General features: G+C 39.9%; 1 protein-coding gene across 3 annotated transcripts; it reads right to left on the reverse strand.

Annotated features, from left to right (window-relative positions):
- On the reverse strand, positions 1-27,429 carry OGT (O-linked N-acetylglucosamine (GlcNAc) transferase). Of its 3 annotated transcripts, none has more exons than XM_057403144.1 (22): positions 27,271-27,429; positions 23,281-23,431; positions 21,982-22,225; positions 19,313-19,381; positions 16,195-16,311; positions 14,744-14,823; positions 13,646-13,841; positions 13,275-13,415; positions 12,971-13,071; positions 12,625-12,778; positions 12,421-12,522; positions 11,973-12,152; positions 10,589-10,747; positions 8,377-8,466; positions 6,434-6,559; positions 5,533-5,703; positions 5,294-5,410; positions 5,047-5,214; positions 3,730-3,882; positions 2,511-2,763; positions 1,576-1,699; positions 1-1,019 (listed from the first exon to the last, which is right to left on the reverse strand). In XM_057403144.1, exons 1-22 carry the CDS (start codon positions 27,305-27,307, stop codon positions 845-847), a joined length of 3,108 nt encoding a protein of 1,035 aa, XP_057259127.1. In that variant the 5' UTR covers positions 27,308-27,429; the 3' UTR covers positions 1-844. The 3 variants fall into 3 exon arrangements, with proteins under 3 accessions (XP_057259127.1, XP_057259126.1, XP_057259128.1); XM_057403143.1 differs by having other exon boundaries at positions 23,281-23,461; positions 27,271-27,428; XM_057403145.1 differs by lacking the exons at positions 21,982-22,225; positions 23,281-23,431; positions 27,271-27,429 and adding an exon at positions 17,547-17,691.
- Between the last annotated feature and the right edge of the window lie 391 nt (positions 27,430-27,820).

Raw genomic sequence — 27,820 nt, forward strand, 5'->3', positions numbered from 1 at the left:
TCAAACTGGCAAACCAAAGCTTTATTTTCTGTTTAAAGTCTTTGCTACAGTACCTAGGACTGAGCCTCTATGCATAATTAACAATCATTCCTGAAAGAACTGTATTTGGCACCAGTTTGTGTTTATCTCAAACACCTGTGGGGAGAATTAATTTCAAATCAAATTTGGTTTTATAAACAGCTGCCTTAATGAAGCCAATCAGCTGAGTTACTTGAGAAGCTTAAAAGCTAAACAAAAAAAGCCCGAAGTCTTTATCTAAACCAACGCATTACAGAGCTCCAAAATAAGAGGTCAAATATTAGAAGGCTGATACAGGCTCAAGTGGTTTATAAAACCTATTAAAAAAAAAAAAAAAGACTCCACCAGCAAATTTGCCCTGTCAATCCACACAGTTTAGCATTTAATGCAGGGAGCCACATTAATTAACCACACATACACCAGCAGGACTACCCAAAATCCAATGTTAAAATGCTCCAATTCCCAATCCACATAAAAGGAGAGAGATTTGTAGGAAGATTAAATCCGTCCATGAAGTCATAATATTTGGTTGGGCAGTTCAAACTTCCCCCAGCAACCAGTATGTCATTCATACACACAAGCTCACATGTACACAGCTCAATCCCATTCAAACTCCTCATGGAATAAAAGGATCTGAGGCTCTTAATGAGTCTTTCCCTATCATGCAAGAAAGAAGTCTGGCTGTGCTTTAATCACTGTCATGTATTACTTCAGCCACAGAGTACCAGGCAGTTTAAGTAGAAATGCACAGTTTCAGCTTATCATCTCGACAGAAGTGTTTAAGAGGCTCAGTTCCTGGAGAATTCCAGGTGGGCAAGCTGTCTCTTCATGCAGACTCACTGGCCTCTACTGGCTTAATCATGTGGTCTGGTTTGTTGCCAGCAGCATAGTGATCCCACATCTGAAGATAAAGCCGCTCCAGGTCCATTGTGTACTGTTTCGTGTTAAACAAAGGACTGGATATTCTCTGCTTCCAGACTTTGCCGCGAATTTTTTTCAGGCTACCAAAAAAACAAAACAACAAAAAAAAAAAAAAAACAAACCGCAAGTTAAAGAGGTCACAAGGTTCCAAGCGCTTTTCAGCTAACCCAAAACTGCCAGTACAACTGTTTCAAAAATATCTGCTCCCCCACTTCCACCAAATTCATACTGTTTCATCCCCTTATAATTTCTGATACAGACCAACATGATCACCTCAATTCAGAAGAGCTGCAGCATTAATGCACTAACTCGCTGCGTTACTACAGGGACTTCACAGGATTATTTTAGCTTGCAGTAAGTGAGAAACTGCTTAATTTTCAATTAAAAAGAAAGAAAACACCAATGAAAAGGTAAACTGACTGCAAATGAGCAATTTCTTCAGAACAGGCAGCACTGTTAAGTTTACTGTAAAAGCAGAAGCTGAGTTAACTGCAAGACAAGAAAGCTCTAGATGGAAGACTCCCTAGCTCCTTTAAATGTTAAAAAGATCTGCAAGATTAAAAGTACTGGTCTCAGCACTGTGCCAGCACTTTCCTTTCTTATTGTTAACACATTATACAGTACAAGTTTGCTTACTATTCCAGATCAGTTCCCAGTTTCACAGCAATATCTTCATATTCCTGTCTACTTTTTGCAATGAGCTCAAGACAACCCAGGCAAGTAAGCTGGGAGGCAGCAACACGTGATGCAAGAGTCTCACCTGTAAACAGACAAACAAAATTGATACAGGAGTAAACTTACCAAGTAACATACTGCAGTGCATGACATACTTCTGCATCTACAAGAGGCAGCAACATTTGCTGGGCTTGCTGTTTATTGTTTTAAAATTAACAATATTCAAATCCATGACCTGGCAGCATGCGCTCACAGCCCAGAAGGCCAGCAGTGTCTAGGGCTGCATCCAGAGGAGCATGACCAGCAGGTCAAGGGAGGTTATTCTGCCCCTCTACTCTGCTCTGGTGAGATGCCCCTGCAGTCCTGCATCCAGCTCTGGAGTCCTCAGGACAGGAAAGACATGAACCTGTTGGAGAGGGTCCAGAGAAGGACCACAAAAACAGTCAGGGGCTGGAGCACCTCTCCTGTAAGGTAAGGCTGAGAGAGTTGGTGCTGTTCAGCTGGAGAAGAGAAGACTCTGGGGAGATCTTATTGCGGCCTTTCAGTGCTTAGAAGGGGCCTATAAGAAAGATGGGAAGAGACTTTTCAGCAGGGCCCGCTGCAGCAGGATGAGGGGTGATGTGTTTAAAAGAGGGAGATTGAGGCTGGACAAGGGGAAGAAACTTTTTAGAGTGAGGGTGGTGAAATCCTGGCACAGGTTGTCCAGAGAGGTGGTGGATGCCCCATCCCTGGAAACATTTAAAGTCAGGCTGGATGTGGTTCTGAGCAACCTGGTCTGGTTGAACATGTCCCTGGTCATGGAGGGGTCGAGTAGTGGACTAAGATGAGCTTTGAAGGTCCCTTCCAATCCAAACTATTCTGTGATCTGTTCTATGCAGTTACCCCCATTGCATTACCTGGCATAGTGACCATTGGAGTCCCAGCCCAGAGTACATCCATCCCAGTTGTGTGCCCATTGCAAAGTGGAGTGTCTAGACAAACATCAGCCAGCTGTCCTCTCCTCACATGTTCTTCTTTGGGGGCAACAGGAGAAAAGATTATTCTGTTTTGGGAAAGACCCAAGTTTTGTGCGTATTGCTGAATATTGGGTTCTCCTACAGCTGGGAAGCGCAGCAGCCACAGCACGCTGTTTGGAACTCTTTTTAAGATCTGTAACAAGAATTAAGAAGCAAATACATAAAGTTCAGTCATAAAAAATCTCCTTTTTTGAACAACGAATTACCACATACCAAATGAAGCAAAAAGTGTAGTACTTTAGTCTTCTGAGGTATAAAGCAGGGAAAAAAAACCCAAAAAGACAACAGATCACCATTTCAAGCAGAATAACTAGGATTACCTTTCTACCTAATCCCACTGAGAGAAACTGCAACTCTGAGCAGTACTTGGCAGAGCACAACTTGAAAAGCAAATACTGATATTTATGAACTCCTTTATTTATAGGCCTATATTATGGAATCTAAAAAATTACCCCTCAAGTAACTTTCAGCAGTACACTATAAAGTGAACCATGATACATGCTCACTGCGCAGATCTATAAATCCATCGAGTGCCAAGGCCAGTAAATAACTGAGGCTATTCAGCCTGAAGAATAAAAGGCTGCATGGAGTCCTCACAGCAGCCTTCCAGTACCTGGAAGGAGCTTACAAGGATGCTGGAGAGGGACTGTTCATCAGGGACTGTAGTGATAGGACAAGGGGGAATAGGTTTAAACTTAAACAGGGAAGACTTAGGTTAGATATAAGGAGGAAGCTCTTTACTGTGAGAGTGGTGATATACTGGCACCAGCTGCCCAGAGAAGCCTTGACTGCCGCATTCCTGGCAGCATTCAAGGCCAGGCTGGACAGAGGTTGGAGCAACCTGATCTGCTGGAAGGTGTCCCTGTTCATGGCAGGGGATTGGAACTGGATGATCATAAGGTCCTTTCCAACCCAAACCATCCTATAGTTCCATGACTTAACTGTGCAAACTAAGGAAGACCAAACTTGTTTCACAATGTAATACCAGTATACTTGAACATTTTCAGTCTTAACTTGCATGAAATTTTTGCTAACTTGGACAGAACAGCTACGTTCCAGAACTCTGACCTTAAATTTCGTATTAGATACAGATACTCACATTAGCCCACATCTGTAAAGTGGAAGGATCAATCTTATACAACTGATTAAAGTTACAGTATACAACAGCATCCTCTGGTAAGCCATACTGAGAACGGGTAGTAACAATTATAGTGCGTGGAACTTCTTCACCAGTGGCTGCTTTGTTGTTAATCTAAAGAAAAATATAAAAAAAAAAAAAACAACAAAAAAACCCCAAACAAACATTACTGCAACACTGAAAGTGCAAGAACAAGACTTGAAGACAGAGAAACACTGCACCACTCCTTAGCACTACCCATTACTGGAACTGTACCTTTGGCTTTTATTACACCAAATGATAATTATCTACCTTCCCACAAGAAGAATTTAACTGCTATGCATGCATACCTGTGGATACCTCAACACTGCAACCACCAAGGCACACAACACTGAGCATCTTCATGCCCTTGCTGTAGCTCCCTGAAATTCTAATTAACTAGCTGAAAGGATGAATCATATGAAAAGGTGTTACACACAGACTCCTCCGCTTTTTTTGCGGGTGGGGTTTTTTTTTTTTTTTTTTTTGTTTTGTTGGTGGTGGTGGTGTGTTGTTTGTTTTTTTTTTGAAGATAAGCACAGAACAGATAGTCAAGACTGAAGAGACAGACTAATATATAACTGACAAGACTGTAAGGAACTAGCCAAAAAGCAAATAACAGGAGGTGCTGAAAATGAGACTAGAAGAGTTATATATGAACTTTTCCAGAAGAACCTATCTTACAGCCTTCACAAAGAATAGGTAGAGGCTAATAAAAAAACAGCAGAGGACGAAGTTGGGATAATCAGAATACCACACAAGAGTCTTGAGGATTAGTAAAATGAAGTATGATTGTCAATTTTTATTATTTTTTTTAAATAATGACAGCCAACAGTGGGATAAAAGATAAACCCTATAGTACAGACAGAACACAGATACAGAGTCTTATTCGGTTGTTTTTTTCTTTCCTCTCCATACATATTTAACATTTAGCTCAGTGGCAGGGCAGCCAGCCAGAATAAGCGTACTGTTTACTAATTTGACATGAATGACAATATCTCAGTCACTGATTCTATTAGAAGATGCAGAGATAATTTAGTTCAGTAAGTTAGTAACAGTGCTCCTTTACAGATCACTAAGGAGACCTCAAAAACAGAATGCAGAGTTTTCACTGACCTATGCCCAAAAGGCTTATAACATATTTGTGAGTTTCCTGAAGTATGAGAACTAAACAAGGTGGAAACAGACAGCATGGAGGACATTCTTCCTTGCTATGTTAACACACACACATATAAACCCCAAGAAAATGAAATGCCTCACCTGAGTAGTTGCTAGTCCATTACTGATGTTGAATCCATTGATAGTTATCTGAATTTGCCCACGATTAATCATCTCAATCACAGCTTCTGCAATTGTGTTCATAGGAATGACTGGCATACTGAGAGCAGCATTGCTGTCTGCATTGTCACAACTGTCAGGACACTTCATCTAAGATAAATCACATAAGCATCAGCGGAAGTACTAGCTTCAGTCCCTAAGACTGAATACACAAAGGAATAGCTCTCACCTTAACAATCTTGACATCAGGGAGGCTGTCAAGGAAAGCCTTCAAGTCAATGCCATTCAAAACAATTCTGTTATCATAAATATGACCATTGGATTTAAAATCAATGACTGCTTTTTTCTGTTAAAAAAAAAAGTTTTAAAATAAGTTAAAAGAGCTCTTACCAAGTAATATACTAAATGCCATTTTATAAACACAACTACGGACAACACCAACTTTTCTTGCCTTATCTTCCCACATACCTTCAGATGGGGGAACATGTTGGCATGGTCTCCAATAAAGAAAGTGTTTGGCATGTATGCCAATTTCTCTGAATACTGCTCAGCCACCTCAACTGGAGAAGTTTCTTTATCTGTGATGATATAATCCATGAACAATGCCCCACTGGTTCCAGGATAGCCTAGCCACATTGCCTAAAAAACAGGAAAGCAAGGCTCCAGTCCCAGGTGCATTGCAAAAATAATGGAAGTTAAAAATCAACGCATTTTAAGTTGAATTTTCAACCTATAGATTCAAGTTCCTTCTTGTGTTTTATCAACTGAAGAGTAATCACTAATCCCAAACTTTCACAACCAAGACAGTGAACAGTTCAAGGATGTTCTAAAATGGATTTAGCTCAAGCAAAACGCCAAATTATCCAACTACATGCAGCTATAGCCAGAGTACTAACTAATCAGTGATTACAGCTTCTCTTAGTTGAGACAACTTCCATAACCTACAGTGACTTCAATTCAGGCGTCTCCTATTCTCTTTCCATACGCGTTTTAGAAAATCCTTTCACATTGATTCTGACTAACTAGAATTTCTGTAAGGCTAAAGAAATTTTAATACACAACAACTTATTTCCACAACTGCTTCAAACACCTTTTCTTTGTTCTCACTAGTGCAAGAAAGACAGTGGTGTACAGAATTACAGTTTTCTTTCAGGACATAGTCAACTGCCCATAAAGCACATAAAAACCCCAAACTACTCTGCTTCAACAGAATGATCCTACTTGCCTCACACATATCAAGCCCTAAAAAGTCTCTCTCACACATCAACATGAGCCTTCAACATTTCTTCCACTCTGCCAAAAGAAAAAGAGAAACTCTTCCTATTCACGAGGGTTTTTCTGGAGGTACAGAGGCCTCTAGCTTAGTTACCTGAATAGGTGCTGGTCTCAGAGCAAATAATTCATTTCGGGCTCCTTTGGTGTAACCATTCATATTAATGAGAATGTGTATCCCATCCTGATGGATGCGGTCTGCTGCTTTTCCATTGCACGGTATCTGAAGAAAGAAAGAAAACAAAAAAAACAAAAAAAAACAAAACATAAGTTATTTTTGTTTTCAGGCTTTCAGCAATAAATGTGATTAGTCATCAGCATACCAATGGATAAATGCCAACTGCATAGTGTAATTTAGGTGAGACTTAAATCCCATACCTCTATAAAACCAGGAGTAAAAAGTCCTCAACTCAAAAAAACTCCTTGTTGAAGCCAAAATGTGAAGCAGTTGATGACAAAAATTTTAACTGTGGTACATGAAGATCGCGTCTTCAATAATTAAGTGTTGCCAAGCTCAGCAAGTCATGCAGAAAAATGTCACAAATGGACCACAGAAAAAGCTTCAAGCAACACTGAAACTGCTTCAGTTCTTGGCTAAATCAAAAGCAAAGAAGAGCAGGAACTTCACACAAGGTATTACAAATGACTTGCAAGAACAGAAGTTAAGCCTTGGAAATTACAGTTTTAAATTCCCCCAACTACTAACTATATAATAAGTCATTATCTACAAGCAGATAAAAAAAAAATATTTGAGACGTCTAGTTCAGCAGCAGTAAAATAAAAACCTCAGGCTAGAAACTGAAGCTATTTAAACTAGAACAGCTCCACTATCACCACTCCTGCAAGGCTTAATTAATGATCAAAGCTTGTGTAGGCAGTACAAAACTCAACTGGTAGATTCCCAAGCTAAGGTAATGCACAGAAATTGCTTCAAACTGAGGATCAAGAGTAAGCCAATTAACTACTCTGCAACTACTGCAAATGCTGACTCACTCTAAAATTAGCATGCACCATGAAAGTACTTCACTTTTGTAAAAAGGGAAAGCTACTTCACATCTTAGAGCAGGGTAAATGCATGCACACGGGCAGCTACATCCCCATGTAGACAACAATCAGAGTTGCCGTATTCTAACTTTCGTTGAGTTATACTGCTAATGCAATAGACCATTATAATGCAATAGATTATTATAATGCAATAGCAAATGATTTCTACCTGTTTGAACCTTCTGTACAAATCTCTACATGTTGCACAGTAGCCTAAAAATACAAGTTTGATGCCTCAAGAAAACTCAGTACATCATTCTGGGCAAAGGAAATAGTTTTTCCTAGAGAGCTGTTAGGTACAACAACAAACATGAAATTGCTGCTCTCTTCACTATAATCCAGGGCTTTCAACATCCACAGCTGCAAATGCAGGAGGATATGGATGGCTTTCCACAAGCATAACTGGCACTCTAAAAAAAACATTTAAAAAAATCAACTTTACAAAAATCCATCTGAAAGAGCAATTCTGCTAACATCAATTTAGCATTTTTACTTATGAGAGCAGGTTCTGAACAACTTGAGTTTAAAAACTACATACAGATGTCATCTGTCAACTAATGTGGGACTGTCCTGGTGCCAATACAGTTCCATTATTAATGTACACCGATTATCCCATGCTGCTTTAGGGTTCTGTCAGTTATCTTAAAATAGTGTAACAATTCCTTGAGTTCTGTACATAATGAAATCCCCATCAGTTTTCACATGGAACTTAAAAAGAAAAACTTAAAACCACCTGTAAATGTTACCAAACATTTTGGTTTACCAAATGTTACCAAACATTAGCCTTTTGGTTGGTATTTTAATAATCACAGAGATCACACAGTAACCACTGCATCCCAGGTAAGTCATAACACCAATATAACTACAAACTCCCAAATTGCCAAAACTAACATCCACAGAATTCCAAGAAATTATTTCAACTAAACATCTCAAAATTACAGGTTGATATTTTCTTCTTTTAGGCTTGCTAAAAGGTCAATGCATAAAAAAGCTCACCTGAGATAAGTCAATGAAATTATTTGCTTCAGCCATCACTTTTACACGGAAGTTTGTACCATCATCAGGGCTCAGGGCGTAACAGAATACCTACAATACAAGGCACCAAAAATTGTCTTATCTGCAACAACTTCCCAACAAATCACTTTGCTCTAAAACATGTGGTATTGCAATTTTAAATTACACTAGCAAAATTACATCTAGTTTCATACTAATTCATAAATCATAGAATCACAGAGAAGTTAGGGTTGGAAGGGACCTTAAGATCATCTAGTTCCAACTGCCCTGCCATGGGCAGGGACACCTCACACTAAACCATGTCACCCAAGGCTCTGTCCAGCATGGCCTTGAGGACCACCAGGGATGGAGCACTCACATCCCTAAATTTTATAATTTATAAAATTTTAACATAATTTAGTTTAATTTATAATTCAATTTAAAATTTAATAATTTAATAATAATAACTAAATTATTTGTTTCATCTATAATTTAATCTAAGTTTTATTTAATTTACACTTTAAATAGTTTTAAATTATAATTTATAAATTTTATCATTTACAAATATATATAATTTACAAATAAATAAACTGCATTATATTTATTTGTGTGGCATTTACCAGCTGAGAAAGAAGTCAGAAGGGGAGGAGAGGAGACATTAGGCATTTTGACACATTTGCATCAGGCCCCAGTTTTACCTAGTGCTGGTGCTCGAGTACGACACTGCATCTTACATAGACATATATATACACAATATTCTCATCAGTGCAAGGTAAAGCAATTTTAACAAGTGTATTTGCATAAGCATTAAATTTTCCAAGAACACCTTTTACAAGACACCTTTGAATTTGTAATTAATGAGAATCACGATGATGACTAAGGTTGAACAGACAAGCTAAGCCTTGGGGACGCTTTTTAACAGATTCTTTAAATGGTGACTAGTTCTCCCCAGTTAAGAAACCGCAAATGTATCTGAGAAATTCAAGGTTCAGAAGTTATGCAAACAGGCATCTTTCACTAACCTAGCACATACAAATATAGAAGAAACTGCACCAACAAAATTTATTGTCTTGCAAGGCAAAAGCATGGTTTTAGTAAAATAATAGAGAACTTCCATTTACCATTTAAATTAAGCTCTATAGTTTTACAAATCCAGAACAAGAGAGACTGCCCTTTGTCTTAAACTGGTTGAAGGCTAAATAATATATTCTCCCCACACCCCACGTACTGAGACCACCGATTTGTTTAATGAAAAATTCTGCTTCATAATCACACTTCTGGTAATTCAAGCATGCAGCTTCACCATAAGCATTTCATACGACAAAGACTAGACAACAAGGAAAAAGCAAGGGGGGGGGGGGGGAACCCCACAAAACACACAAAAATCAAGAAAGATCAAAAAACAAAACAAAACACACCACAGTTATGCAAGAAGGAAAGACTTACAGTCCCTTACAGAGATAAGCAAATTCTCAGGTCATGGAAAACAGGAGCTCAAAACCAAGGCAATTTAAACAGTCATGGGGCAAACAGCATAACTGGGAATTAGATCTATTTACAGACTAAATCCCTTAACAAGACATACAAGCAATTATAGACATAACTGTCCTTAGCATTGCTAAATATTGAAGTCTCCTTTTGGAGTAAGTGTGATATATCATTTCCTTTTGAAAAAGCAATAGGCAGACCAAACTGAAGTTTGCATATGCAATTCAGGTAGCCCAAATTAAAATGCCTGTAAAACAACAGCAGCAGCAGAGAGTGAACAAAAAAAAAAACAAAAAACAAAAACAAAAAAAAAACAGATGCCTGTCTGTAAACCTGAAGTAACCAGACAGTAGTAGCTTGATACTAGAACACATCTACACAAAGAACAGCTGCAGAAACTTAAAGGTTTCCCAGGACCATAAATTCTACTGTGATTCTAAGGACAAGTATCTAATTTGCCTACTTTCTAAGTAACACTTCATATTGGTTAAAGAGCTCAGGCTGGAGAACTCTTCAAACCATAGGATAAAAAGCCCACTAAGAGGAGGAAAAAAAACAAAACCAACCCACCCCCCCCAACCCCCCAAAAAAGAAAACAAACTAACAAAACCGAAAAACTCAGCCTAGAAACAAAATTTGCCCTTTCCTAGTTTACCTGTCTGCACCCAGAAAAAGATGCCACTTACAGCCATACTTAATGCTTTAAGTGTGCCATTTATATTTTTACCTCAAATTTGTCTGGGTTATGCATGCCTGGGATTGACTGCATTAAGTGTGAGGTTGGATGGTTTCCAAAATCAGAGCTCACATAGCCAATGCGAAGTCGACCTTCACTGGCCTTCAAGTCCTTGGGATGCTCATATGATGGCTTATGAAGAACATTAATCTGTCAAGAAAACACACAACTGTTCATAAACTCAAAAACCAAAACCAAATGCTAAACAGAGGGATAAAAAACCCCAACACATGGGTTTGCAGAACTAGCCTTATCCCACATTCAAGCAAGTGGTCTGTGGGCATCAGTTGTTTCAAACTGACATTGTATAGACTCCACTGGAGCAGAGTGTCACATCCACAAATTGTGATACAATGCGTCATGTACCTACACTCAGCCAAAGACAGACATAACTACTCCAAGCTGACCTTACTGCTTTTCTACCAGTTTATTTTTCAGGTATTCCATTCCTGATTATTAAATATACCGATACCACACCGCTATGACCAGGAAGTTCTCAAACTACAAGCCACTTGTGACCAGAACACTATTTCTGTGAAGCACCACAGCATGTTTTCTGTTCTTATACTCACCATCTTCCCCAGGCATCAGCCTGTATTATCAGGCTACTAAGATAAGCCAGTTTGAAAGCTAAGTGTTACCTTCTGAAGTTTAAGATTTTTATATTAGCTAACCAGACCCTTCCACTGGCTGACAGCGCATTTTCAATTACAATTGGCAACCTGCACAAGTAAACAATCTCAGAATTCAAAAGTGCCCACAGCTATGGCCTTCTGGTTGAAAAGAAAAAGAAGTTGCATCAAATTTTAGTTAAAGAATTTGCCATTGACCGAAACTGCACTCTTAGCAGCTTGAGGTGCTGTGCAGACTTCTGGAAACAGCTCACAAGTTAAGTAATTCGGCAAAAGAATATGTGGTTTTGGAAGAATCTAGTCTACTGTACACAAAGCACTTCAGAACAGAGTAACCACAAATACTTCCTAATGTGATGCATTGCCCCTATAACACTGCTGCCATAACCACTATAGCAAGTGCATTTTGAAAGCTAACTGAACACAAAACTCATGTTCCAGCAAGGATTCACAAGAGGCAAGGTCAGGTTCCAAGCACTACAGATGCTAGAAAGGACCACATTTTGAGAGATACTATCACGCAACTGCCTGGATTTATCTTACTGTCAGGAAATAATTTACTCACTCTGCTTTTCCAAAACACACCTCATACGTACTTTTCAAAACTAGATGAGTAACAGTATGCATCATTTCCCTACAGGACAGTGACTCAGAAACCTTACAAAGGCTAATACTAACTACACGAGTATTAGAGTTTCAGTAGGAACAGGGAAAACCAAAGCACTTGAATTGCAACTTCCTACCTTGTCCAAACACAGATTTCCATGTCTCTCGGCAATAGCCTTCCTAAAACTGTGAGAAAGGGGATACAGCATGCTATGATGTGGGTGGACAGAAGGCAGTCTATTTTTCTCCAGCTGATCAGCTACAATGCTAACCAGCTTCTTCATTCTTTCATCGTAGTCTGTCCAATCACAGACAATCTAGAAAAAGGGGAGAAATTAAAAGATTATTAGGACAACAGCTTCCCTTGATCTACACCACGTATTTCACAAGTTGAGACTTATGTTTCTTTCACAAGTGGAAGTGAAAACTTCAGTACTAACTGTTGGTTACTATATAGTCTTGTCTTCTGATTTAAGTCTTAAGTCCACTCTGTACATTTGATTTAGCGATTTGTTGAGGTGACCATACTTAATATTTTCTGCAGACAAATCTTAAGAATTACAATCAAAACTTCATCTTCCTCACCTGCAAACAGTGGGCCAAGTTGCAGTAGGCATCTGGGAAATCAGGTTTCAGTTTGAGAGCAGTGCGGTAAGAGGCAATGGCTTCTGGTATATTCCCTGAATCCTGTAAGGACACAGAAATGAGTCAGCAGATGAAAATATACTTAGGGTAAGTACTCACAATTCCCCACCATACCCTTAGGAGTGAATCATTTGCATATGTTACCTTGTGAATAGAGGCCAGGTTGCTGTGGGCATCAGCAAAAGCTGGGTTTATCTGAATGGCACGGGTGTAGCACTGTAGAGCTCCTTGAACATCCTGCATCTCCTTCAAAGTATTTCCCATATTAGAGTAAGCATCTGCAAATGTGGGGCTGATTCTGAGAAATAAAGATAACATATATTATCATGAACAATAAAAGCTCCTCCTCCAAAGAGAAAGTATACTAATTTTTGTGTTTGCAAAGCAACTATCTGAGTTAAAATACACTACTATAAGACACTTTCTGTAAAGAGCTATGGTACTTTCCTGTTAAGAAAGACTGGGACTATTACAGATAGTATCCATTTACCTAATAGCCTCTTTGTAATGCATCAGAGCTTCCTGTAACTTTCCTTGCTGTTGCAGAACACTTGCTAAATTTGAATGCGCAGCAGCAAACTCTGGAAACACCTGGAAGAAAAAGTAGAATCTTTCAAATTTCTCAAGTACATGATATCAAAAAAATATTTGTGTATTTCTTAATCTTCTTTTTATGACTTGGGTCTCTGAACAGATGTTCCTTCACTTATGACCAAAAAGGGAAAAAAAAAATTGTCTTATTACACATTCCCAGCTTGAAATCCACAGCTCTCCCTCCCCACATTCAAATGTACCTCAAGAGCCTTCCGATAAAGACGGACAGCTTCCTCAATATTCCCCTGTTCCCGTTTGATGTTTGCTAGATTGTTGAGAGAATCTGCATGAGTGGGACAAAGTCGCAGAGCTGTATTGTAGCATTCTTCTGCTTCTGCCACCTTCAAAAAAATGGATACTGTTAATATGGTAATTTTTGTTGTAACAGCACTGCTTATGGGAAATCATTATACCATCACTTTTAACAAGTTCAAGGTGGAGATTTCCAGAATTATTCTTCCTCATGACTGAGGGTAACATCTCATCATGATACAGCTGGTGACACTTGGTGTCTAAAATAAGCATTCATGTACTTTAAAAAAAAATTTAAAAGAAAAAAAGTACTCCTTACACTGCCTTTTTCCTTCAAGGCATTGGCCAAGTTACAATAGGCATCAGGGAAGTGGGGTTGCAGTTCAATAGCCCTCCTGTAGGTGTCTATTGCTAGATCTATTAGTCCTTGCTCATAATACACACAGGCAAGGTTGCCATGCACAACTGCATGATTTGGACTCAAACTCAAGGCTCGTAGATAAGCTGCTACAGCTCTGTAACAAGAAAAACAAGGTAAACAACTCTCCACAGAACAGCAATTTTATTTACCTTGGTCATAAAAAATGACTTACATAAAAAAAAAAAAAAAAACAAACTTCAAGGAATATGTATTAACAGACATACAAATCTGTCCTGTAAGATGTTACTGAAAACACAGAAGAGTACTGCCTGAATTAAAAGGACAATCAAAGGATTATGATGAATGCTGTTTTAAAGCTATGCTGAATTTTGTAATGACTAGCAGACTAGAAGAAATATTTCATAAAACAGGAATGTCTTCCTCCCACCTGATGCTGTACAGTGATAAATGTAAGTCTTTGGAAAAAAAGCTTTCATCTACTTTTTTTAAGCACTCTTCATTACTACGATAAGCATGAGACTTTTTCCACTTTTTTCGAGTTCATTATTCAACTGCAACAATATAAACAGTATATGTTTATTGTCTTTATTGTCTCCACTAACCTATGTATCATGCTTTACTTACAGTTCAAACTTCACTTTATTCAAAAGTGAGATTTTAAATTATATGCTCCTATAGCACTACCAAAATGACAGATGTATTCATATCCTATTTCTAAACAAATCACAACAATATACATAGTAAATAAATTCTCAAAAAGGTGATGTAAATTCCAAAATGCTGAGGAAACATGCCCCTGTTTGGTCCATTAATTCACCATTAAAGAGAAATCACTGTATCATTTACAGAGTGCAATGCAGCTAGTTAGAATAATTAACCTGTTCCCTGCAAGCTTGTGTTAAATTTGAAACCACAAACTACAGCTTCCAGAGATTATAATCCAATTGCTGTCCAAAATGATTTTATATCAGGAAGCTAATTTTTATCTCGATACATCTGACAAGGCACAGAGAGCAACAATACTTATCTGCTTACCTGTCAAATATCCTTGCCTCCTTCAGGACATTTCCCAGATTGATGTAAGCATCCAAAAAATTTGGGTCAAGTGTTACAGCCTGAAAATATTTTTGAAGTAACAGTTTTGAGCATCAACACAAAAACATTTCCTATGAAACCTAGCTGGTTGTTTCTTGTGGTTGTTTTTTGTTTGTGGTTGGTTTGCTTTTGATCTGACAAACCCAATCTGTAAGCATCTAAGACTTTACCATTTACCTAGTAAGGAAGGAAAAAGTTATATAAATCATAGAGCATCAGTCATTCACCTGTAGAAATGACAACATACACTATATTCAAACTTACTTGTTTGCTTACCCCGTCAGTTGCAACTACTGCAGAATTAAGTGTTAAGCATTCATTTCATGCTAGGCTGATCATACTTAACACTCCTGCTTACCCATGCTACGCTGCCTTTAATTTGGCTTTAGGCAAGAAAACGCTAAAAAACCTGATCCACATCCTTGATCTACCGCAAAATAAGACAGCATTTTAAAACTTTAGTAGCATAGGAAAATAGAGACAGGTTCACAAGAGCAAGAAAGGAGCAAATTCATTGCATATGCAGGGAAAATTCAGTAGCCGTTAAACTAAAACACTCCCTTCCAAACTACTAAAGGACAAAAAAAAGTTTAGACCTGACGAAGTTACAGACGATGCAGTAATAAGCTATATCTGAGTATCCGTCAGGCCATGCTTACAACCTTTCCTACAGGAACTGTTATTTCCAAATTAAAATACTTCATAATCTACCACTAACTAGGCAGAAATTAAAAAAGAAAAAAAATCCCAAGCAGTTAAAATTTTTGTAGATCTTAAGTCATGACTCCCAGAAAGAAAATGTCACCGCTTCTTAAATGTGGTCTTAAGTCACTTCAGAAACTTAAGAGACATGCAAACTGAATTAAGATGCAACTTAGATACTTAGTGAAAGGTATAAGAAAATTAGTTAATGACATCAATATAGAGAAATCTGAACAACAGTGGTGAAAAACAATTCTGGAGAAGAGGAATTAGTGTGACACTTAAAGTTGTTCTCCTCTGTTACTGAAAAGACAATAATACCTGAAACAAAATCACAATGAAAAATCCGTTCAAGCAGAAAGTTGTTCCTTCCTCTCACCTACCAAACATGCAGAATTCCCATCAGATTAGGCTTTGAAAAATTTATTCCAGAAAAGAACCATGAAACAACTTAATGAATTTTCTTATATTTGACATCTGTGTGAAGTCCTTAAGGCAATTTTAAATATATCTCTCTAGTGGCATACAGGCAGCCTGAAACATTGATCAACACAGGATGGTACCTAAAGGGATGTTAACTAACAGGATCATAAGAAGTTCTCTGCTGATCAAATTTCTATCACCTACAAGCGAACAACTGCATGTACAATAAAAACTAGCAGCAAAGCTGACTGGCTTTAGATAGTTACCTTTTCAAAGTGATGAATTGCAAGCCATATTTCTCCTTGAGCATTGAAAACACAGCCAAGATTACTCCAGGCCACTGCAAAGTTTGGTTGAGTCTCAATTGCTTTTAAGTAACAGGCCTTGAAACAGTTAAAGAAAGATACAAGGGAAAGGGGATATTCGTAAAAAAAAAAAAAAAAAAAAAAAAAAAAAAAAGGAGAAAAAAACAATTGTTAGTATGCCTTCTCTAAACAGCAAAAAGTGACCCTGCAGTATAGGCTAGCTTGCGCCAAAACTAATGCGCTGCAAACTGCTGTTGATCCTGCGCCAGCGCCAACCAAAACCCAAGTGCAAGCCCACCATTTCTCAGTTATGCTGCTAACAAATTACCATACCTTTAGACACCAGGTCACCACAGGAATCAGAAACAATTCAAGTAACTCAGCACAAGTATCTGCCACCTTTAAGTGCATAAAAACAAAATCCCTACTCTGTAAAAACAACTTTGATGTGAAATAAATTGTGAAATTGTGAAATATTCTAAACCAGCTAGAAAGTACTTAAAAAAATAAAAAACTACGGAAAAAGATTCTTCAGTTTTAACGGTCCCTGTCAAGTGAGCTGATACACCCAATGGCTATCTTGTTTCACAGCTTCTTCACATACATTCCATCATCTGCAGCTTCCAAACCTCAAATGACAGGATTGCATGAAGGTTTAGGTCCCTGTAATGCAAGCGCAAGAAATCGCTGCGCATCCTAAACAGCACGGCGCCACGCTATCGCTGCGAACTGCTTTGCTAGATTGATTGCCCCTAGGTCCAGTGAACGGCCAATCAGAATCATTAATCTACCAGGCAGGCCCATACAGAAACTCGCATGTTAAATTTGATGTCTGGACTCAAAAATGCATTACAACCCAATTTTATCCAAAAGGCTACAGCCTGGAGCTTGGGCAGTCACCCAATCAGAGATTAATCATCTAGTCAACCGTTCACGAGGGCTTAATCGCACGCAATGCGCGTTACCGCTGCGCAGCCTTTGCGCTACTGCAGGATCACAGCGCATCATCAGAAGAGCAGAACGCTGCAATCCAAACAAAGAAGAAAAAAAGGAAAAAAATGAACAACCAGAAGAGTTAGAAGCTTTTACTATTAACTATCTCCAATTATTTCTTAAATAAATAAATAAATAAATAAATAAAATTAAAATTTACTTTTACTTTATTTCTTTGAAAGAATTTGTGGCTACTAGTATAAAATATTCTTATATTACTTGCTTGTAATTAAATATTTTAAGCTGTTTCTGAAGCCACAAGACAGAAGATTCAGGCATGGAGGCAAATGGTTTTGCTGTGGCAGTTACAAACCCGTTACCATATTTCTCATCATGTGACTTTTCGGTGCGTTCCTTGCTGGAAGAGGAGGAGGAGGTGTGTGTCTGCCCTAGATCCAGGCCTCGAGCTCCCTTCAGCGAGGCACCTTACGCATGGAATAGGAGGTTTCACCCACCTGAAACCTTCTAAATACAATATCAGTGGTGAAAAACCAAAAACAAGAGAGAAAATAAAACAAGATCATTAGTAAGAGTTCAACAAAGCAATTGCATTTTTTTTTTGGACATGTCTTAACACATGGGAATGAGGACAATCTGTGTAACAAGGGAGACATGCAGACAGGAGAGGGTTAATCAGGGCAATTGCATACAGCGGGGACTTTTTTTTTTTTTGGAAGAAAGGCTCTGAAATATCTACAAAGAGATTAATTTTAGTTCAAACCGTAAGGAATCTGCTGGCTTGATCTTTCAAATGGACTGATAACCAAAGAAACACATTGCAATTTACTCAATATGTTTTTCCTCATTTATTAAATTCTCACAAAACAGAATAACACTTTCAAACTAGGTGTCTCCAGAGCTCTGAAACAAAGAGGTCAGCAACCTAAGGCAGGCGCAGTGTCTTGGCCTATACCAGTCACACTAAAGCTGCAGTGAAGTGCAATTCATGTTAGCTGTCCGCTTGGTGGGCGGACCAAGTGTCAGCAAGACTGTTCAAACCCTAAATGCTACTACAAAATATTTTCAACCTGGATCCGACCAAATCAATCAGGCTGCCCTAGGACAGTACACACATCCAAGTTGTGATGAGAAATCAAAAAAAATAGTGAACTTTGAACCTGCACTCCCATTACCCCATAAAGATCACAACCCTCCCCAAATGGTGCTGCAGCCAAACAGACAGCTACGCTGTTCATACACTCCACTTTTTAGCATGCGCGTGGGGCTTGGAGTGACAGACATGGAGTCCAGAGTGTTTCTGATTTCTCCACACTCCTCACCCCTGCAGCGCGGACGCGTAAGGTGGCTTGTAACAAGACAATTTCTTTGTGCAATCCAAGTTTTAATATGCCAAGAATTTTAAACTCATCTTGGTGTTCAAATTCACAGTTTAGGAAACACAAGACTGCTAGAAGCCACCTTTCCACTACAGCAAGTTTTCTTTCGATCAGTTCATTTCCCAAACAAACCAGCTTTGTCCTTCTGATTTCCTTATTTTGGGGGAGGGGGAAAACGTGAAGATACTGGGGGGAGGGGGGGGGGGTGTGTCACATACTGCAGCTATTGATCATTTATTAGCCTTTCTTCCGCTATAAAGGGAAGGGAAAAGTTAAAAGAATAAAAATCTTTAAAAGCCAATATTACAAGGAAACATTTGGATAAGTTTCTTCTCCACTTACAAGCCACAAAGGACTTCAGAAGAGCAGCGTTTTCAGTAGCACCTGCATTGTACAGGGATCTCAAGCTAAACACATGCTCTCTGCTTGGCACGATCAGGCAAGCCTCAGATTTGAAGGACTGTTACTTATTTCCAGGTAAGAGCATGATGGAGCCCCTGCCCAATACTTCAGAATGGTATCAGATAGTCTAGTTCAGCAGAAAAGCTGGGTAATGTTCCATTTCTTGACTTAAACCAACTTTTAAACATGGACATGCCATATCTTGCCCTACAACTACTCTGGGGTGTTTCAGTGCCTTCAGTTTCCAGCAGTTTCTCAGACTGTAGATCAACGCAGATCTGAAGACTTGGTGCAAAGTTCAACTTTTCAAAACACTGATGTTTACATGTATTCTACGCAACACCTACCTTGGCTTCTTCCAAGCGACCCAGGGCTTTCAGCAGGTTCCCCAGGTCACTACGAACACAGTACAAGTCCTGAAACATCAAAGTCACACTATCAGCTTCATGACTTCAGACATCCCAAAGGTCTTCACAGAGAACATTCAAAGGAAAACCCCAGTCCTCTATAGGTTATTTTAAAGAAATAAATACATCACAAATTTTAATTGTTTTTTTGGCCTAATATTTACAGCCAACAGACCATCTTACTGATTTTAGTACTGTAACAATAGAACCATAAGAAAGTAGAGAGAAGTAAAAAAGCAGTATTTCATAGAATTCCTCTTCATACAGAAATATAAAACAAAAAACAAATGCCCTCTGCCACAAGCAGCTTAAGTTCTTTTGCCATACATAAGTATGTATCATAACATACATACAGGATACATATATAAGTATGAATCATAAAAGTCCCAGATTGGTTTGTGTTGGAAGGGATCTTAAATCTCACCCAGTTCCAAGCCCTGCCATGGGCAGGGACACCTTCCACTAGAGCAGCTTGCTCCAAGCCCCTGTCTCCAACCTGGCCTTGAACACTGCCAGGGATGGGGCAGTCACAGTGCCAGCGCCTCAGCACCCTCACAGGGAAGAGCTTCCGCCTAAGAGCTCATCTCAAGTCTGCCCTCTGGTAGGTTAAAGCCATTTCTCCTTGTCCTACATGCCCTTGCAAAAAGCCATTTTCGAAGCTCCACACCCACATTCCCCTCCCTGGCGAGTTCTTTTTATTTTTGGGGGAGGAGTAGGGGGGTGGGGGGGTGGTTTTGGGTTTGTTTTTTTTAAAGCACAACTGAAAATCTGTATTCTTTTAAATAGGTTTTAATAATTTTGCTTCCTGTATCCCCAAAGCAGTTTTTCTCCCTTTTTTTTTTCCCCACATCCATTTTCAACAGTCTTGCAATGCGTTCTTATTCTTTCATATTTCACCACAGCACAGGCACTATCTAGCAGTAAAGACCATAGAAAATGGGGACATTTCTGTCAATGCTAACAAAAGAAGTTTCCAACCTAAACAAACCTCCTTAAGAAAACACCATATTACAGTACTTCTAACCAATGCATAAGCTCTACTACACTTAGCATAATGAATCTGAGAAGTTCACCCAGCCTGAAGAACATAAGACTCTGGGCTCTTGCTGGACTAGGTTTGCATTTGCTTTTCCAAAGCAGAAAGAATATATGCACACCAGACAAATGCCGTGTTTTAAGTTTTGGTTTGGGGTTTTTTCTTTTACAAAATATACAACCAAATAGCAAGCAGATACCATCATCATACTGAGTAGTACTATACAAATTATTTCAGTTTGATTCAAAATGAACAGCTACAGGTTGGGCAGAGAAGAGATTCAGGGCAGCCCTGAGGAGAAGGACTTGGGGGTGTTGGCTGATGAGAAAATGAACATGAGCTGGCAGTGTGCGCTTGCAGTCCAGAAAGCCAACCGTATCCTGGGCTGCATCAAAAGGAGCATGACCAGCAGGTCGAAGGAGGTGATCCTGCCCCTCTACTCTGCTCTTGTGAGACCTCACTTGGAGTACTGTGTGCAGTTCTAGTGTCCTCAACATAAAAAGGACATGGAGCTGTTGGAACAAGTCCAGAGAAGGGCCACGAGGATGATCAGGGGACTGGAGCACCTCCCGTATGAAGACAGGCTAAGGAAGTTGGGGCTGTTCAGCCTGGAGAAGAGAAGGCTGTGTGGAGACCTCATAGCAGCCTTCCAGTATCTGAAGGGGGCCTATAGGGATGCTGGGGAGGGACTCTTCATTAGGGACTGTAGTGACAGGACAAGGGGTAACAGGTTAAAACTTAAACAGGGGAAGTTTAGGTTGGATATAAGAAGGAAATTCTTTCCTGTTAGGGTGGTGAGGCACTGGAATAGGTTGCCCAGGGAGGTTGTGAATGCTCCACCCCTGGCATTGTTCAAGACCAGGCTGGACGAGGCCTTGGGTGATATGATTTAGCGTAAGGTGTCCCTGCCCACGGCAGGGGGATTGGAACTAGATGATCTTCAGGTCCTTTCCAACCCTAACGATTCTATGATTCTAAGATAGCAGTCTGATACAGTTTACTAAAAATGTCAATTCCAAACAGTTACAATCAAAAATCCAAATACCAGATCTATTTTATACAAGTTTCTTTTCGACAAACTCTGCTTCAGCCTATGAAACATAAAAATGATGCTTCTCTAAACCAGCCCCCAGTGGAAATCTAAGGAAGGCCACTCTCACCACCATGAAATTTCTGACTCTGTGATAAGGTAATACCTCATGATTTTTTAAGAACTCGCATTCAAGATTGAGCAGTGATTCTCTCACTGTAATATTAACATCCTAAAGCACACAAAGCTAAAGTATGAGGTCATTCACCAAAACATCTGACTTCAGCTTATAGGGAGAATTCTTGCTTTTTTGTTATTTCAACAATACAGGTAAGTACACAATCAGCATCCCTTACTGTACTGCAATATAAAACTTCTTGTAACACAAGTCTTTCAAAGATCCTTAGGAGAAGTATTAAGTAGATTATCAAGTTTATGGTGTACAGATTAGAGAGAAGGTTTATCACTTGCTTGAAACCTTCTATATGTGAGTCGTGCAACAAGGAGTATGGAGCTCTTCTATAAAAACAAAGCATTACTTACAGGGTTGTACTGAAGGGCAGACACATATGCCTGTACTGCTCCTTCCATATCACCTGCAGCTACTAGCGCAGCAGCCAAATTAATATATCCATCAATGAAATCTGGCTTGAGACGTAGTGCGTGTCTATAATGTTCAATTGCTTCTTGTAGCTGTCCACGTTCCTTGTACACATTGCCTAGATTCGAGTAGGCTTCAGCCAACAGTGGATTCTGTTTAATAGCCAAAGTGCTGAAGTGAGCAGACCTGGAAGAAAATTCAACAAATTGGCAAAAAAAAAAACCAAACAAACAAAAAACCCAGACACCACCTACTTTCAGTGTTTGCCTGTTTACCTAGTTTATTAATGAACATTCATGCTTAACTGAGCCAAACATATAGCCAACAAATCTGGATTTACAGAGCTGTGTTATCTTTAAGGTCCTAGCTTAAATTATCACCTTCCCTGCTCCTATTTGAGATTCTGCTGAGGAAAGATAACTCTCATTTACAGCAAATAGGGCTCAAGTCACCTCACCAAACCTGAACTTGATGCACTTGGAGAAAACACTACAGAAATCCTGTGAAGCCTCTTCAACATTTGTACGCTTTAAGCAATGTCCCACTCAATATTCTTCTCAAGAAGCAAGACACAGCTGACAGATGTAGATGTAAAATTACGTTGAATCTTCCCCCATTTTATTTTCCCTGTATCTGAACTGTTATCACAACTTCATTCAGAAGCCTATATAAAACAAATTTCAGTCCACAGGTCATTAGCACAAGCAAATTTACAGCTAGATCAAGAGAAGTTAAAAATGCTCGAAGCACAGAAAGAAGTACCAGGAACAGGCAAGCAGAAAGAATATAGACGCAACTTTCAGATGACAAAATTCCATAACTAAGCACGCCATTTCACAGCAAATAATCAGTCTTGAAACTTAAAAAAACAAAACCATAAACCCCCACACTGCAGGTGGCATAAATAAGTCTTTATTTACACATGTAAATACCCCCAAGTACACACAAGTATGGCTGAGTTAATGTGGGCAATATTAAAATAACATGGGAATAATGGCAAGATCTGTTGTTTGTTGTAAAGCTAGCGATTCTAATTTGTATTTATCTTACCCTAACAAAATTCGAGAAGAAAGACCATTGTTTTTGACCAGTCCTTACTGCTGCCATGAAGTTAGTCAGTATTTGCATTCAGTGATAGAAAAGGAAATCAGTGTTAGAATACAACTTTTATCAGCTATGCTCAGTACTATTAGAGGAGCAAACTACAAAGAAAGCTTAACATAGCTCCTTAAGTCTCCTACCTGTCCAATCTGCGACACTGGAAGTGAATGGACGACAGTAACAAAAGCACACCAGTGTTATCAGGCTCTTGTCTCCAAAGCTGCATGCAGTGTCTCTCTGCTGCTTCAAAGTCTCCTGCCTGATACTCACGATGAGCCAACTCCGCTAACCCTTGGAAGGAAAGCATACGTTTCGTTGGTTCTGGAGAATCACCAAAACATTTAAGGGGGGAAAACAAAAAGTTAGATAATGGGAACAAAACAAAACCAAACACACACACATACACACAAAAAAACAAAACCACACAACACCCCCCAAAAAAAACAATATAAAAGCACATACATAACTGAAGGATGAAAATGTTTGAGATGACATAAAACACTACAGCACATCGAATTTTGAACTCTCAGATGTTCAAACCCCAGCCTATTACTGCTAGTTTTAACATTACCTGTACAAGTCCATGACTTCATCAGCTAATAATAAGAAACATGTAGACTGTAATGGCTGTGAGTATTTGCAAACGTTTTGCATTGACCTCAAGTATTTTTAAAGATATTCCTGACATTCAGGTTAGATATAAGGAAGAAATTCTTTACTGTTAGGGTGGTGAAGCATCGGAACAAGTTGCCCAAAGAACTGGTAAATGCTCCATCCCTAGCAGTGTTCAACGCCAGGCTGGACAGAGCCTTGCATGACATGGCCTAGTAGTGAGGTGCCCCTACCCATGGAAGGGGGTTGGAACTAGATAATCTTAGGGTCCTTTCCAACACAAGCCATTCTATGACTCTATGACATGATATTGTACTTTGGTTCGTAACAGTAGTAGTGCTAACAGAGCAATGACTCTCCTTCACTCTCCCACAAAACTTTACATCTTATGATTTTTAATATTAAAAACAAGTTCTAAAAGCTTAATAGGGAAATGAAGGATAGCAGACAAAGACTTCAAAGGTTTCAGCGAAAGAAAGTTTTTGCTGCACCAAAAGCAAAAAACCTTAAAGAAAAAAAAAGAAAAAAAAAGTCATTCCTTGAATACTCTATTATAATTCCCTCACACAACAAAAACTGGTGCTGGTGAGCACCAATGTGATGAGAGACAATCACACACTTTCAAGATTATGCAACCGGCCTACAGAAAGAATCATTAAACAGGGTGCAGGAAATGAGTTACTGCTTCTGGAGGCTTGGCTGGAATGGGAGTCACAAAGTGGTTGTAGTATTTAAGATCCAATTGTGGAGAGCAAAATACTGAAATAAAACACCACCTTAAGTGTGAAAAGGAAATAAAATTTCTTACAATGCACAGTTCTTTATTAATATACACACAAGTGCAGCTTGGAAAAAAACCCACAACTGTTCATCCCAGGAAGAAGTGCTGGCCTTTCAATTCTGTCTTTATATTAATGACTCATACTACCAATAGGTTCGATTAATGCAAGCCTCTCTTCTCTGAAGTCACTTAATTCATTAAACACTTCCCACCTGGATGTAGTTTTAAAATTTTGAATTTAAATGAAACAGATAAATCCTTCCTAATATAAGGAAGCACCTCAACACTTGCATACATGTATTTTTGCAATTATATTGTAACTATAAAAAGCCTCTTCTTTAGTGAGAACTTTAAAGACAATAAAATAATCACAAAGAGATTAGGTACAAAGTTACTATGTAGTGTTTGTTTTATAAAATTGGGGTTTACGCAAATCACTTTCAAAATCACTTTTTCAGCACTAGCAGTTTTGCAGATAAGACTACAACCACTAAATTAAACAGTGTAACTGAAGCTGTTTTTCCAGATAACACTGTCAGTGCTAAAAACATGAACATGATTCGCAGTAGGTTTAAACTAGTAAAGCTACTCTCAGATACCTAACAAATTAATAGTCACGTATCTTCAGCCAGATTAGATTTCTGTTTTCTATGAACCTAGCTTAATAGGTTTCCAAACATGACTAAGAGAAAAGTGGACTTCAGTATCTGGTTAAATTCACTACTAATAAACATGAACTGAACATGAGAATGAAGCACCATTTATAAACGTTCAAAGTGTGACAGTAATAACAGTACTAGAGTACCAACACACTGTTCCTCACTCCCTCCCTCCTCCTGTTAACAGCCACACAGGTTTAAGATCTCTGGCAGTCTTGTGTATTTTCAAGTTCTGTCGATGGCATAAAGCAAACATAGTGAATCCAGACAGAGGAAAAGAAAAACAAAAACCGAAAGGAAAAAAAAAAAACAAACACCAAGAAAACCCCAAAAAGTTTATACTTAAATTCTCATCACCATTTGGAAAGACACTCCCAAACATTATCTAAATGCTACATTTTGTCTACTGAAGCAGAAAGCGAAACTTAAGTTGCACCTCCCAAGGCAAGAAATAAGGTGCTGCAGAATTACTGTAATTAATGTGTGGGAGTAAGAATTGCTAACAAAAGCAACAAAATAAGTGAAACACTTTTTTTTTCTTTTACCAAGTCCCAGCACAAAACAAAGCCTGGCAGAGGATATTAGCAAACCTTTAAAATTCAGTTTAAAACAGCCAGTCCATCTACTTCCAAACAAGTATTTTAGCAATGATCCTTGAAAAACCCACTGGAAAGTACTAAGTGGGTGGTCACCTTTATCACAGTTCAACATGAGCTGAACTTTCAACAGAAAGCTGGCTGAAGAAAAGTTCCACAACCCAAAGAATACATAACACAGCCATCAACGGTTGCTCACTGAATCAATTTCCAAAGCAAACAGCTGCAGTGAATAATCACAGAGAGATCAATCTCTTACCTACTTTTGCATACTTAGGCTAACTTGTGCTACATGCTTTGACTATGACCTTGGAAAAGGCTAGCACATGCTACGACAATGACTTTTCCTAAAACATCTACAGAATAAAAGCAAAATAAAATCCAGAGAGATCACAAATGTACTCAAGTCTATTTTTTTTTCCCCCAGAAGTAACATCCTAAACACTTACCATACACTCATGATCAACCTTACATTTAGGTAAAACCTAAGGCCCAGACAGGAGCAGTTACCAAGGGAGGTGGTGATGGATGAGGAGCACAGGTCTCTCCCCAAGCATACACATGTTCACCTCCACAGATCAAGGCCGCAAAAGGATGCTGTGGCCTCGCTGACTAGACACAGTCCTAGCTGAGGGGCAACAAAATATCGTATTGCAGCACTTTGCTTCTCCATCTCCACTTCTGTATCTCTGTACTGCTAAGCCACCTCTTTCTCCAGAGGATCTACTCCCCCCACACACACACACACTTCTCCCAGACTTTTCAGCTTTTAATACCCTTCCTTGCAGAGCCTCCCCCTCAAAAATTTGAGAGATAAGACTGTTTTGCCCTTTCAACCTTTCAATAAGGAGAACACTTCTTTTCCTTGCTCTACAGTCAAAATGCGATTTCTCCTTTATTCTCCCCCATACCCCAACTTATGGATCTGTAAACTATAGGTAGAATAGAATCTTTCTTAGCTAGAGCACTCTATCTTACTGCCCAGAGAAGCACTGTACTGCTCGGCTATACCACAGAACTGCTCCTTAAGTGTAGCGAGAGTTTCCGGACGAGCCAACGTACATTTTGGGTCAGGTTTTTATCCTACGTCGTCCTCTAAAGCAGTCACCTGACAGTTGGATAAATATAACAAACAGTAAGAGAGCGCCGAACTAAGAAGTAATCGCGCCGTGCTCCTCCAAGAGCAGCACCGACAGGAACTCGCTGAGGGACAAGTCCGGCCCGCCGGCAGGCCGCGACAGCCAGCCGGCGCCCCAAGACGGTGAGAGGGACGAGCACAAAGGCGGCGGCAGCCACCACCTCGCTCAGGCCGTGGCTTCTGTTAAACTCCACCAGGAGAGGGCCCGATGAGAGCCCCGCTCGGGGCGGCCTCAGGGAAGGAGGCCGCTGGGCAGTCCCCGGCAAAGGCAGGGCCCGGCCTACGCAGGGCTGCGGCGCCGCTAGTCTCCGGCGCGCCCGTCCCCGCTCGGCAGGCCACAGTACCTGTGCTGTCAGCCACATTCCCCACGGAGGTCGCCATCAGGAAAGGGTGGCGGCGGAGCTCTGCTGGAAGCGGCAGAAGGGCCACAGGTGCGGAGAGAGTAAATCGGCTGAGACGGGCAGCGCAAGACCGAGATACCCACAACCCCGGCGTGCTGAGGCAGCAGCCTCCGAAATGGCGGTGGCGGAAGGCAGCAAAGTTCCGAATGGCTGCGGCCGGAACTACTTTCTGCAAAGCAAGTAGTCCGGGAGGAGCCAGCCACCGAGCTTGCGGAGAGGCCCGGCGAGGCGGAGGGACTTCGACAAGCACTGCTTTCGTCTCCTTCCGAGAAGTCCGTTCTCCGACAACCGGCCTCTCCATTCGGAGCAGCTCTATCAGTTCAGGTATCCTTCCGCACAGTCGTTGCAACAAACGCAACGGAGTTGCGCGTGCGCAACTGCCCCCACCTCCCATGGTGCGGTGCCCCCGCAGTGGCGCCCGTGGTGCAGTCGGGGGCTGCCGGCGCGGGGACTGCCGGGAAGGCGAGGCCAGGCCGCAGCAACAGGACCCAGT

Source organism: Pezoporus wallicus, unplaced genomic scaffold (assembly GCF_028554395.1).
Source record: "Pezoporus wallicus isolate ANWC-B61680 ecotype Strahan unplaced genomic scaffold, APGP_CSIRO_Pwel_v1 contig_9591, whole genome shotgun sequence".
NCBI classification, from domain to species: domain Eukaryota; kingdom Metazoa; phylum Chordata; class Aves; order Psittaciformes; family Psittacidae; genus Pezoporus; species Pezoporus wallicus.